General features: G+C 41.9%; 1 protein-coding gene across 1 annotated transcript in view; it reads right to left on the reverse strand.

The window, feature by feature from the left end:
* The window catches only part of CLSTN2 (calsyntenin 2), a 322,525-nt gene extending 307,999 nt beyond the window's left edge, over nt 1-14,526 (reverse strand). The window contains exon 1 of the mRNA XM_053985975.1: nt 14,370-14,526. Coding sequence (XP_053841950.1) covers nt 14,370-14,457 — 88 coding nt within the window. The 5' untranslated portion in view covers nt 14,458-14,526. The remainder of the gene's footprint in view (nt 1-14,369) is intronic.
* Nucleotides 14,527-14,904: the final 378 nt, after the last annotated feature.

Consider the following 14,904-nt stretch of genomic DNA (forward strand, 5'->3'; position numbering starts at 1 on the left):
AGTTGTGTAAGCCTGGAGCAAATACCCCAGTGCTGAATGCATCCCTGTCAGGGGCTGGGAAATCACTCACATATGGCTGCCCTGCTGATTGCCCTAATTAGCAGCTGCCTCCTGGTTCTGGTCACAGACAGAGCATACACCTGGCTGCACTGGCAGTGCGTGCTGTGGCACTCTGAGGTGGCTGAGAGGCCCTTTCTCTGCTGACACGGACCCAGAGCATCCTCCGCCCGGCGACACAGAACTGCACAAACGCTCCAGGAGAAAGCTCCATCCCTTGGACCAGCTGGTGAGCAGCAGCCCAGGGTGCTGCTCAAACCCTCAGCAGCCCAGGGTGCTGCTCAAACACAACTTCCAGCCCAGCTGTGACCAAACTGTGAACAGGCACTGGCTCCAAGACCACTGCAGGAAGGTGGCAACTGGCACCAGTAACCCCTGGGTGCTGGTGGGCAGAGCAGCCAGCTCTGGACAGGACAGGATCCAAGCTACACACTGTCTTCTTGAGATCAAATAAATAAATCAGCTTTATCGTAGCTAACGGTCTCAATAAAACAATGCAAGGGGAAGATAATTCTTTTAGATCTACCAGAGTCAGCAAAGGAAAAACAAAAAAACAAACAAACAAACAAAAAACCCTAAACAAACACAAAACCAAACAATACCCCCCCCCCCCCCCCCCCAAATAAAACAAAACCCACAAAGCAACCAAACAAAATCCACAAAAAAAAACCCCACAGGATTCCTGTTTCACAGGAGTGGTACATAACCCCGAGGAAAAGGAAAGGAAGAACTGTAGCCTGGGACTTAGAAGCCCATGGTGCCACTATTGCCACTCAGTCTCTACATCCTGGGTAAAAATGCAGTTGAGTTACTGCATTTCAAAGGGATTAAAGTGTGTGCCATTAAGGACAGCTAGAGATTGTAAGACAGCAAGAGGAGAGAAAATTGAAATCAAGAAAAGAACCAGCTAGTCTGAGTACCTCCAAGCTAACTAAACCTTTTGGGATAGGACTTTTGTGCTGTGGAAGACATTTTCTTCCAAAGTTTTAGTGGGAAACACATTTTCAGCACACTACTCAAAAGCAAGGGACTTGTTTTGCTTTAACAGCAGAGCTGAAAGTGAATGACAGCTCTACCACAAATGCAGCTGGTTCCTGAGAGAATTCAGAGATGATTGTGCCCATTCACAGAACAAAAGGAGCCAGGTAAAGCCGTGTTCTGGCTCCACACACACAGCACACACTGCTTGCTTTCCTTGCACTCCACCTTGTTCCTCCCTCAGCTAGGCAGGGTGGAGAGCTCTGGCTTGGGAGCACAGAACAGGTGACAAGGTGATTGTCACAGCACGCGGCTCACCTCTCAACAAAGAGCAGCATTTAAAATAGAAAAGGCATCACGCCTCTTCCATGAAGAGTAAGCAGCAAAGGAAAACAAACTTCAAGCCAAATCCTGTGCATGGAATCTCATAGAGCCAAGAAGGAAGCACGAGGAGCAAATCCAAGGTGTCTCATAAGCAATGTCTTAACCTGGAGCCTTCTTTCCTTCCAGTGCCACATTTGGAGGCAAATCCTAATACATTGTGAAATACAGGTTTATGAGCACCTTGAAAAAGACAGAGTACATAGTTTTGTACTGCCTTGGACACTAATCCTGATCTGCAGAATATGCACTGTTATCATTTCCCAACTGATGCCTACTTTCAAATTCACTTACAAGCCAGCCTGCTGACTTCAATGAAGGAAAAAAAAATAGGAAAATATATTAGCTAACATAATTAAAAGGATTAGAAACTGATGCTTATTAATCCCCAAAAGCCATCTGATTACAGAACAAACCACAAGTAATGTATAACAAAAAGACAGACATTAAACTTAAGTCAAAAAGTGTGTCTTTTCACCAAGTCATTTAGAAATGCATAAAACATATTTGTATTTTCTGCGCTTCAACTGTTTAGTTCAACTCTTCAACAGGTCTTGCCTGCAAAAATTACAAATTAATATTTAAGAAGTTACCAAATGCACCATTCGTATTCACAGGAACAGTGGTATAAAGCTAATCAATCAATTGCTCTACAAAATGGAAATGGAACAGTTGGACTCCACATACAGTCATTTCTTCAGAATATGCAGGGTACGTACACATAAATGACATAAGGCATGCAGCAAGGATACACTATATTTTTAATGCAGATTTTACAATTTCCTTAAGTGCTCATATCATATTATAGTTCTCTTCAGAAAGTCAACTTAAAATGGTAAACTTTTTCATGAATCAGTGTGTCAAATTGCTTTTAAAAAGAGCTAACAGCATGAAAAATCCTTCTTTAGGGTAGAGTTTTTACAAATTACTTGACAAACAAATCTAAATATTAACCAGCTATATATACACCTAAAGTAAGCCTAACCTTGGACTAACTCATTTCCCTCAGCTGCTGGCACAACATTTTTTATGAGATGTCTGAATACAACGCAAGGAACTACAAAAAGCTCACACGATGAACTTTATCCTGTTATCAGCTGCATTCAGATGTGTTGGTGATGAGATTTTATAAAATCCATCTTCTCCTCAGAAGCACCATGCTGAGAAATAGCCCTGTCCACCCAACAGTGTGCATCTCATGCTCAGAGTGTCGAGCAAATCAACTGCCTTCTTGGTGTCTTAATAACATTTTTTCTACCTGCAAAAGCTATTTGAACATATTCCCCTTTGTTTTAATATCCTTATCGATTGCTCCATGATATTCAATATTTCTCATAGGATGCAATCAAATATCCACTGACATGAGTTAGGGATGGCAACAGTGGTGGCCTGTGCAAAATACTCTGCTGAGTTTCTCCGAACTGCAGATTCAAGAATTGTGTCCCTGACTGAAAGGACTTGCAGTTGAACAGATAACCTGCCCAGGTGGTCAGCACCTTGGGAAAAAGAGAAGGTCAAAAGGTCAGGGTGGGCTAAACAGCATTTTCCAGAAACAGGGAAAATTTGAGCCACAAGCACAAAGCAAGACTTTCTGGTGCACCATCACAGACTCACTCAATAGTCAGACTTCAGAAACAGGGACAGTAGCATGATTTTTGTCACCTTCTCCTGTTACAGAACATTAGTTACACTAAATGATGGCTAAATCTGATGCAGCAAAGACACTTTTCAGAACATCAACAGTAACCACATCACTTGGTCAGGCAGCAATTTGCTCAAGACAAGATTTTTAAAGATATTTACAATACTGACATATGTCAAGATTTTTCTTTTAATAAATCAACATTTTGGTTCTTTTCTAGTTCTCTAAAAAAACTAAAATCTTACTCTCTAATCTTAAAAGGCTGTGAAATATGTAAATAATCTGTCTTTAAACTTACCTAAGTTATCAAGAAGCCCCAAGAGACTTCACCCCACTTACCCATAACTTTGCACCTGAACAATTCAGAACAGGCTGCAAAAGTCTCTTGACTCTGCTGAAGACAGGTTATTTTTAAAAACTGAAGACAAAAACCAACTTTACAATTTGACAGGAAAGGGAAACATTAACAGGAGAAAGCAGAATAAAGTCAATTATAATTTTTAATTAGCTTTCCAGGCTATTCAGTGAATGTTGGTGCTCATGAATATCATTCAGTATTGCATTCTAGTAATTTGTTATGCAAATGAAGAACTTCAGCAGATTGTCTCATCCAAAAGTTAATATCCTTAACAAAAACTCAAAAAAAATTAAAATCTATTTGCCCTCATTATAAAGGCAAGGGAAAGAAAGAACACAGAGAACCTCCCTGGAATTTGAGCTAGTTCTACAAAGGTACCTTTTTACATTCCAGAACAATTCCCTCAATTTGAAGAAGGTTTTGATCCCAAGATGCTTTTGAAATACCAAGCCCAAACCCACAAAAGACAGTTGTTCAAGAATTATAGCAGAAAAAGTGAACCATTAGCATGGTTCATGGAAGGAGTTTATAGCCTTAGTATAGTGAGAACAAAGTCTGTATGTCCACTCTGAATGAAAAAGAAAGAAAAAGAAAACCCAAACCACTGGTACCAGTCACACTGAAGCCTGGTCTGAATACAGAGGAGGAATGGTCAAAACTCACGTAATTCCTGCTATGAAACCTAGAATGACAAAACACAAATTTTCCCTTGGAATGTTATTTTCAGTGATATTTGAAAATAACATATCTGCAACTGCATGATCAACATACCATACACAGCAATTCATATGTAGTACCAAGTTAACCCAGTCAGCAGCTGATGAAAACTTATTTTAAAATCAAAAGCACTCTAGATTTTTCTCCTGCCCAGACCAAGTCTGTAGCGTTAACAGAACCTGTTAATCTCAGCAGCAGTCAGGTGTTTGAGTGGTCACACAGAAGTCTCACTTTGTCACACCCAGATATTGCAAATCACCAGAAAATCTTCTCCATAATTTCTGCCAGCACAAAGGAGCATGATCCCGCATGGTTTGTTGGGTTTTCCAGCATACTACCTACTATGTTTCTATTTCAGGTCACAACAATGCAGAGCATTATTTCATATAAAGGCTATCAAACACACTCAACACAATTCCTGAACACTCTGAACTCCTGTGTGCAAACTTGCAGAGATGACCAAGGGTCTGCACACAGGGAATGACCCAGCTTCCCCACAGTTAGGAGAATGAGCCATTCATTTCCATTTGAGCTGATGTGCCACTGAAATACAAGAATGCTTCCAAATAATACTTCAGTAAAACCAGCACAGACTTTTTCTTCCATTTTTTGTCAAGTAAGTACAGCATGGAAATTCCTGTGCAGCCAAAGTGTCTCCAGCTAAATCACTGCAGTGAAGAGTGCAGCTGCTTTCAGGGTCATACTCTCACTCAACCTATTTGGATCTGTAAGCTGGCAATGACATCTCCATTCCCTTTCTGCAATGGGATCATGGGCACTCCCTACCAAACACATCTTGGAGAAAAAACACCAGTGTGAGCACAGAATGCTGCAGCTCTCGAGCAATTTGAGCAGCCCATATTTTTTGATGACCACAGGGGAACTCATGATCCTCCCAAGGCAGGTGCAATTGTTGCTCTGAGCCAGGTATTTTGGAAATGCTATAAAGAACCTTCCCTTTGAAGGGCAGTAGGCACTCTCACTTTTTCTGCATGCACTCCAAAGTTTAGCCAAAGTGAGTTCCCCACCTGACGAGTCATACAAAGCTGCTGGCAATCAGTTCCACTCAATAATGGGAACACCAAGTGGGACAGCACTTATTACTACAGAAATTAAATATCAGTTCTTCACTTAGATCAACTCCCTGCAACAACAACCACTAAGTTAGGAGCAAAGCCCTTACATATAAGACATTAATTTCTACATGCCTAAGAATGTGAAAGCATACAGGTTCTATTTCATTTTCTTTCTGCTTTCCAGATCTCTCAGAGATCACAGGGTGCTGAATTTTGACAGACTCACTACATACACTGATATGCATCACAGAAATACTGCCGAGTTTACAGAGTACTTACAGAATTTTACATTTAGATCTGAGACCTGAAATTTAACTTGTAATAACGAACATGAAACCAGCTGAAGTATTACAAGCCAAGCAGGAGAAAAAAAAAAACACCAAAAACAACACCACTGTTTTTCTGTAACCAGAACCCTTCAGTTCAGTCCCCCAGCCTCTGGAGCCTTAGAAGTACTTCATCTCTTATAAGGCAGAGAAGAATCCAAGAGTAGCATGTGATGTCTCACATGTTCCTGTCCCTTCCCTCCCTAGTGAGGAGGGACTGACACAGCTGTTAGTGCTGCCCAGAACAATGCAGAATAGTAGTATCCCACTGGTGCTGTTTTTCCAGGAGTTCCCACTGTGTATTTTTTTGCTTTCCTCTCTCCTCATCATCAAATTTCTCCTCCTGTGCTTGCAACAATAGCTGAGAAAAGGATCTGCACATTATCCCCAGGAAAAGACTGCAATCAGCTGCCTGCCCACAGATTATACCAGACTTATCCAGCTCCTGGGTGATTCAACTCCCCTGTGTATTTGGCCTTCAATTTCCTCCTTTGTTCAACACACTCATTATAATCATTCCAGCAGAAAAGTAAAAAGGTCAGCAGGTCATAAATTATATCAGAGTAATTGCTTATGTGGAATACAAGAGAATTCTCTGACATGCAGTCAGCCTAAAAGAACTGGGTTAGACAAGATCTGCAAAAGATACCCAGGAAACATTTTGGAAAGATAAACTCAAAAATCCTTTACAATGATGCTAGAGTCAGCACTTTGTAGAAAGTATTTTAGTGTAGAAAGTGGTAAACACAGACTAAAATTAATTTTCCTGCTGTGTCCCAGTTTACCCTTCAATCCACTAATCTGCCAATATTGGCAAGTCTTGCAAAAATATATTGGGTTTTATTAGCTTCCAAAGAAACAGAAGCTGGTCTGTAATTAAGTTTCTAAAGCAGACCTTATTCCCTTGTCCTAACTTATTTTTAGAATTTGTGGTCTCAATCAGAACTGCTTCCTGAAACACAGTCAAGGCGACACACCCAAAAGTTTACAGAATTTCAACATTTTCCCATCAATCTGTATTCTTTGGAGAAGGTTTGTGGCTCAGAGCTTGTTGGGTTTGCAGTGCTGAAAGCACTGAAGCCTTAAAACCTCAAAACTTGATTTGCCAGCTGCTTTGCTTATCAAAACATAAAACTACTTTTCCTCGTCTGTTCATCTTGCTGTAAATCAATGCTCGCTATTGTGAAAAATAAGTACACAGCCTCATTCTGTACAGAAAGCATTTCTATTGTTCAGCTTCAAGTATTTGCAAAGAAGGCTAAGCCAAATCATGCATGGATTTAGCTCTTCACCTTCAAATGGAGAGTCTGAGAAATCATTACAGCATTTTAGGATTTATCCCACAGTAAATTCCACTCTACATTAAAAGAATATATATTCTTTGAGACTGGAAAACAAGACAAGTTTCTATTTTGCAGAATGGAGAGGGGGGGAAAAAGTAAATATTCCCCTGACCTTAGAAGGGAACTACCTCTTTTAAGGTATCTCAAATTGAAGTACTTTCTAACTAAAGGCATTATACTCAAATCTACACAGATTTAAGTTATTAAAAATAAAGCATATTGGACAAAAATATCTTAACATTTTTTTATTATTAGAAAGTCAAACATCCAACAAACAGACTGACAATTTTGCGATCATGTTGTTTCCACCAAAAATATTCTCTCCAAGATATTTTTGCTGATCTTCACAAGCAGCTCCAGCTCTTTTTGATTTGTGAATCCCTACAAATTGGAACGTCCAATCCCTACATTGAAACAGTCCCACAGATCCCATGGCACCAAAGACCACCTTTAAAGAAGGAGTGCAGAGGAAGCAAAAAAAGGAAATTATTTTAGTTTCCCAAAATAAACCTCAAAATGTTTCTCTTCAAATTATTTCATCTCAATAACTCTGCCTTATTTTGTGCCTTTCACTTCAGAAGAACACAGAAATAATTGCATTTTGATCAGTTTATACACACAGTCTATGCTTTTTTTGAGGAAGAAAAAGACAGAAACTAACTACTACTGACTTCAGTACCCAATGTTTCTCCCTTTATGACACCGAGTCATAAGATGAGTCTAGCTTTGCCAGATTTAAAGACCACTATCAAAAGGCTGACTTTTATAGGCAGCTAAGTATAAATCAGACATTTAAGATCTTTCTAGCTTTCCTTTTTCAACATAAATTTAAAATTCTCTTAACTAAGGAAGAAAAAATGAACTTTTGAGATCTAAGCCTGACAATAATGGCAAATACCATCTGTTCAGCTGTAGCTCAGGAATTTTTAAGTAGCTCTCATAAGGAAAAGGGAGACTCACCCTTCAAACACGATTGCTGTACGGTTTCTTCAGAAATGCCTCAAATATACCTGCCAATGCATTCTAGCATAACTAGCAACAACCTACCAATGCATAACTAGCATTCTGTCACAGACTGACCTGTGCTAGTAACCTTTGTGAAACTAACTCCAAACCAAATTTCAGAAACCAACAGTATCTATCGCACAGCAAATCGTGAGAGGGAGTTCACAAATGGTTTTAACTACTTAGTTCCACCAACCCATATTTTACAAGCTCCTCTCACAACCAAGGAATTCAACAAAATTACTGCAACCTGGTATAGGCAACGGGTGTAATAATTTCCAGCCAGAGTCACGCTTTGATTGCATTTCCAAGAGCCACGTGTGACACAAAAACAACCCACCAGGTTATGAGGGAAACCCTCATTACTTCGTTTGTCAGTTTTTGTGATTTACCTGCACGACCTTTGCGCTTCTTCCTCACATTCAAGGTTGGGTTTATTAATTTTTTAGGGGATAAAAGACTAAATTTTCTTAGTTGCTTGATTTCAGAAGCTCGGAGTTTAAGGAGGAAAAAACCCAAGTGTCTGAGTGTAAGCTGACAATGATCAGACACATGCAATACATATATAAACACATACACAGTGTTGATAATCATGTGTATACTCCATGAGAAGAGAATCTACACAAGAATGAATGAGGAAATCAGTCCCAAAATGAGCAGAGTCTGTTTTTCTCACCTACTTTACTTACTACAATCTGCTAGCAAGTGAGTGACAGATGAATGCTGATCAAAAAGCAGAACCTTAATATTTGTATTTGATTGCAATTTTCATCAAATGAAATAAAAGGCATCCCACTTCATTTTAACTGTTCTAAGATTTTTACACTCAAGTAGAGTAGTAGTAAATTAAATATCATTCTTAATCATTGCTATTAGAAAAACAGCCAAGTACTAGCCATATTTGGGATATGCTAACTTCAAGTGATTGGTCTGATTTATTACAGCAGCTCCACAAAATGAGCACAAGTGAAACTTTGTGAGAGTGCACACTGCTTGACTTTACTGCACTCCCAGTATTTACCCAGTATGAGACAGGAATCATGGGGCTGGAATACAGACAAGGAGCAAACAGCCTGCTTCAACATGGTTGTTCTCATAGGCAGCACAGGGAAGAATAACCACACTTAAACCTCCAGGAAACCCATCCTGGTCAACACTTCACTTGATAGTTTGAAGTTGAATAAAAAGTACTTTGAAAAGAACAAAACAAAACAAAACAAAACAAAAAAAAAAAAAAAAAAAAAAACCCCAAACAAAATAAAAAACCCAAACCAACCAAACAAAAGCCACCAAGAATGATTCTATTGGCTGAATGAAAGCAGTTATACCACAGGAAGCTGTAAAAGGAAAGAGTTTATATCAAGCATTCCTCCTGTTTGGATAAAGGCAACTATTAGCAGAACAACATTAAAGCTTTGAAATAACTGTTTACATTTATAGGAAAACACACAAAGGATGAAACTCCGATTTTACCAAGATACACTGCAAATCTCGCATTGATTTAACGAGGGTCAAGATTACACGTACAAAAACCAAACATCTAAATAACAACATTAACTGCTGGAAAACTGCAAATCCATGCAGAGCCATCTTTAAAATCAATACTGCGAGAAGCCACATTAAAATGAATTGTAATTCAGCACAGCACATCCACTTCTATTCCAAAATGCGTTTTTAGGTAAACTGCAAAAATCATCTTTCCTAATCCAATACTCTTCAACAATCTATTGGTCAACTCACACTCCATCTGTATCTTGAGGATACTCTAACCTGTAAGGGCCCCACAAAACCTGAACCACTTTTCTCATCCCTTTAATTTCTGCCAAGCTTGAACATCTTTGTACACACCCAACCTGTACCACAAAGCCAGCAGCATCAGGGATACTGCACCACCAAGCACCACAAGAGATTTACAGAAACCCAAATAATTTCTTAAAAGATGGATTTTAAGAATCATCCATCTTCCACATCAAGCAAGATTTTGGGGCAGGGAGGGTAAAACCCACTTAGATTCACTGTATCTTAAATGCTGGTTTTTAATTTTTTTTAATAACACTTATTGAGAATGACAAGTACCAAATTAACTGATGCAGTGAGAGACACACATCCAGAGCCTTTAGGCTAATTTTATCAAGAAGCCACTTGAACTTTGATGCCATATAATAATGCATAATGTTCTATGAACTTATTCGAGGTAACTCACTCCCTTGCTCTTATATCATAGAGATATAAGCAATCAACCTAGATATAAACTTATACCCATTTTTATTGAAATGCACACAGCAAAAAATTGGAAGGCATTTAGAGTGAACTGTCTTAAAGTGCACTTTTGAAATTGGCTCTTGCACATTTTAAATAGTTAGATTCCACTCATTAACCTTCTGGATAGAGTAAATTTGTAGCTCATAAAAGGAAACAAAACACAAAAGCATTACAGGCATCCTGAATTTTGTGTTGAAAGCCCCCAGTGAGCGTGCACAACTCTCTTCTACTGGGTACAGCTGCTGGGTGTTTAAAAACCAATTAAAGAAAATCGAGGTCCCTTTTTGTAAGAGTACGTCACAGTACAACCTGGCTTGTACTGGGCAATTAATTAGCTAAAATAAGAAACCCAGCCAGCTCCATAAACCAGCCCCTGCGTTGACTGGCAGGAACTTCAACCAATCATATTCCATCCTAAGCTGCAGACATCTCACTGGTCCAGGAGCTGGATGGTGTTAAAAGCTCAGACCCATGAGCTATCCAGTCAAACCCCCTCTATAAAGAGGGGTTGAATCAATAAATGCTCTCTGTTGCTCACAGACATCGGGTGTGTGGTGTTCTCTGCCTCCAACCCATGCCCCATCTCGTTATACCTTGCAAGTGTGCAATTTGGGCAGGAGAAGGTGTGTCCAGATACAGGCACAACCCTCCGAGGGGAAAAACAGGATCCAACTCTGACCGCTCACAAGCCACTTACGGGAGGTGCCAAAAGACACACCTCGGAGGATGTTCTTTAAGTGGCACACACACTGCTTACAATTAAACTGTGCTTTGGAACCTCTTAAGTTCCCCATCTTGGTAGCCTTCCAAGTAATGCAATTAAAACTGGTAACAATATGATTCTGACTGGCAAACACTCTCTAACTTCATAATGACAATTTAAATATAGTTGTCAGTCTTCTATGCTGAAATACCTGAATACTAAAGCTGCTATCAAATACTGACTTCTGTCTTTTGAGACCTCTAAATCATTTCATTATCTTGACACCCAGACTTCATAATCAGACAAATCTTTTATCCTGTGAGACACAAGAGTCCGTCTTCATGAACTGCTTTTCAATCAAAACACTCTAGAAAAAAAGGTATTCCTAACTCCATTTACTGATGAAAAGAAACAGAAAGATGAAATAATTTACATATCTTTATTGGGGTTTACTGGTGAGCTACAGGAAGCACCATCAAAAGAAAGCACAGTTGCTTCACCTCCCTTCTTGTGACTTAAGCACATGCCAAACATTGCTCCTCAGGTATTTTGGATGAGGTTGGAAAGGCAGCTCTTTTTTTTTTTTTTTTTTTTTTTTTTTAATGTCTCCTATGAACTGGTAATGAGAAGTATTTCATTATTAATTACTATAAAAAGGAATAAAGGAAACACTGAGTGATGCAGAAAATTTCAGACTCTAGGATCTGTCCAGTGTGTTCTCAAAGCTTTTCCCTCACTTTGCTCCCCCCAGGCTGTAAGGTTTCCCTCACACAGAAGACGCTGGCTCTGTGTCCCTGGGTCAGCTGTTCCTCTGCTGCTGAGAGTCAGATCTGGTGCACTCACATCACAGACCTGCCAAGTGAGACTGAATGTTCCACTCATTTGGAAATGTCTGCAATGGCTAAGACTTCAAGTTTTGCCCATGTAATTAATTTAATTGGAATCAAATAGTCTTAGTTATTCAGATCATTGAGAGGCTTTTGGCCATACTTAAAAATTAAGACTAAAATGTTGTTTATGATAATGATGAAGTTCAAATACAGTACCATTTAAGAGGCTGATTAATTGGGTCTTACAGGAAAATTGGATATGACAGCCCTTTTAGGACTTCACTGAGTAATTTAGTAATACATACTAGAATAAGGTAATAAATTACTTAAGAGATAAGCATTATGCAGAGATTTGGGGAAATAAAAAGTGCTGCAGGTTGTAATACTCCCTGCCTGTGACCGCATGGACCTATAAATTTTGAATATGATGGGGAAAAAACCCAAACCTTATCCTTCAGCATATTCTATTTTCCAGAACTGAAGACCACAAGAGACAGTTCATCAATCTCCAGACATCATTAAGGCAATTCCAATAAACCAGAAAGTATGCCTCTCTGTCATGCTGAGCAAAGCTATCTGAAAATTCTTAAAAGGAAACATTTTTCTGTCCAAAACGGTGATTTTTATTGGACCCTGTGATAGACATCTCAGTGTCAACAACCTGCTGCAAAGCTAACAAATTGCATATGCATATTTAATACACCCATTAAGTTCTGTTACTAACAACCTCCTAAACACTCCGATGTTGCCTCGTATTTCTTTTTCCTTGGAAAACTTCAGAGAGTTTGGTTTTTGTGGGGCAGGGCAGGCTCCCCCTTCTACTGAGAGTAAACAATTTTTGCAGCCTGGAGATACTTAGTGAAAGAAATTGTTATTTTCTACCAAGTGAAAAGTCTGAACCAGAACTGCTCCTGTAATCCTTCTCCCCTTCCTCACAAACATGTGGGGAAAAGGAGTGGGGGTGGAGGGGGCTTGGTTTTGTTTTTAAAATGAGAAGCAGCAGAGCACAGTGAAGTAGATGAGGTAAGATGAGAACTGAAATCATTATCTTTGGTTGTCTTTGATCCTATAGATAACAGGATGCTCAGGGCACACGGGGAGCTTTGTACACAGCACATCCTACCTCTATCTCCCACCAGAACGCACCTTCAGGCCACAAATCCAGGTTATGGTTACAGCCCCGAGCTTTGCAATTGCGTGCACGAGACACCCACAAAATGCCTTTTTACTTAAAACTTGCTTGCCGTAGAAAAACAGAGCAAGGAGAAAGCAGCACGAGGTTCTTGCTGAAATAAACCCTTTTTTTCTTTCTTCTACCGACCAGGTGGAGGAAGAAAAAGCATATCAGATATTAACTGCATACAGTGCCAAGACATCTTACCTCATTTATTAACACTGCCTTATAGTCTTTGAAAATACCCAATTTCAAGAATCAAGGTATATAAAGTAATAAGCAAAAACTTAAAGCACTTGAACATCAATATAAATAACATTAAAATGCCTATTTTTAACCACCAACTATTGGGAGCTTGTGGCTCCTTTTATCCAAAAATGTTCTCTGCAGCCCTCCAGTGGTCAAAGGTACAGCAGAGCCCAGCGAAAACGACCCGTTTTGTCTGATGAACTGCCGGCTGGTTAAAAGACATCTCCCACGAAATGAAACCTCCCACACTTGTCTAAAGAAAAGGTCTTTTTAAAGGAGGCAATTACCTTGAATTACATTAGAAAGTAAAGAGAAGGAAAGTAACTCCCCTCCATCAAAACATACGTGTTGTATGTTAATCTGCCCAGAAAACACGGCATTCCCACCAGGACACCAAGGCACGCTGGGTCAGTAACGGAGCAGTTAATTTCCTGCAGTCACTTTCTGCTATTCATACACGTAAATGTAAACAAAGTCAAGTAACATCTGCTGGAAAGAATCAATTTCCGCACAAAGTTACGGTTCAAGTAGCTGGTTGGGGTTTTGTTAAGAAAACAAACACTGAAGTTTTCTCTTCTCACACACATGCTCACAGATAAAACACCAAAGCCCCATACAAAAATAAGAGCAACCGAAACATTTGAAAATAATATTAAAAACACTGAGACAGAGTTCTCAAAACTAAGTTTCTAAAACTTGGGGCTCAAAAGCCAGTCTTAAACTAAACGGAAATAATGCAAGTGAAAAGAAAACAAGTAGAGGCAAGAAATCGCCGACACCTGTGCGACCAGAGCTCTTGGAAGGGGCACGGCTGGCTGGGAGATGGGAGCGGGCGGGAGCGCTGCGGAGCGGCGAGAGCCCCGCCGCACCTGCAGCACCGCGGTCAGTCCCATCCCGGCCTGGGGGAACGACAGCGCTTCTCCTCCGCTGCCGGCCTGGGCAGCTCCAGCGCTTCCCCTCCGCTCCCTCCGCCCAGCCCCGCCGTACGAGGCGCAGCCCCGGCCCGTGCCCGATGCGCGGCTCTCGCCGGAGCGGCCCCGCGGCATCACCGCGGCGGCAGCGGCACCTCCCGCACCGCCCCCGGGACGGTCGCGGCCGCTGAGCTGCGGGCACCGCCGCCGACCCGCCGAGAACCCCGCCCGAACTTTGTGCCCCTGCCTGCGGGGAGCGGCGGCTCTGCCCGGCGGCCCCGCTCAGCGCCGCGCAGGGCGAGGAGCCGCCCCGCTCCCCCGCGGGCAGCCGCGCCCAGCCCGCGCCCCGGTACCTGCCTTTGGCGGCGAGCAGGCTGCCCAGCCCCAGCGGGAGCAGCAGCAGCAGCAGCGCCGCCGGGCCCCAGCAGCAGCGGCGCCTCCGCATCCCCGGCCCTGGTGCCGGCTGCCGGCCCGGCTGTGTGCGCTGCGCTGCGGGCGAGCCGGCAGGCGGAGGCTGCTGCCGCCGCGCCGTCACTCGCCCTCGCTGCCAGCGCCGGGGCGGCTCCGGCCCCCGCCCGGGACCGCGGCGACGTCACGGCGAGGGCAGGCCCGAATATTCATGAGCCGGGGCAGCGGCCGGCCCCGCACCTGCCCGCGCAGGTGTCACCGCAGCCCCGCGGGGCAGGGCGGGCCCGGGCTGGGGACACGGGGAGGGCACGGCGAGCCGGGAGCAAGGACGCGGCAGAGCGGTGGGCAGTGAGGGAGACGGGACGGAGAGGAAGAAAACGAGGTTTTGGTGAAGGACGCGAAGGGCGCCGGGAAAGGGAGACACAAAGGTGGCGGCTGGAAGAAAGGAACGGAGAAGAAAAAATAAAGTAACTGTTCAGTAAAG

This window comes from Vidua macroura, chromosome 10 (assembly GCF_024509145.1).
Source record: "Vidua macroura isolate BioBank_ID:100142 chromosome 10, ASM2450914v1, whole genome shotgun sequence".
NCBI classification, from domain to species: Eukaryota; Metazoa; Chordata; class Aves; order Passeriformes; family Viduidae; genus Vidua; species Vidua macroura.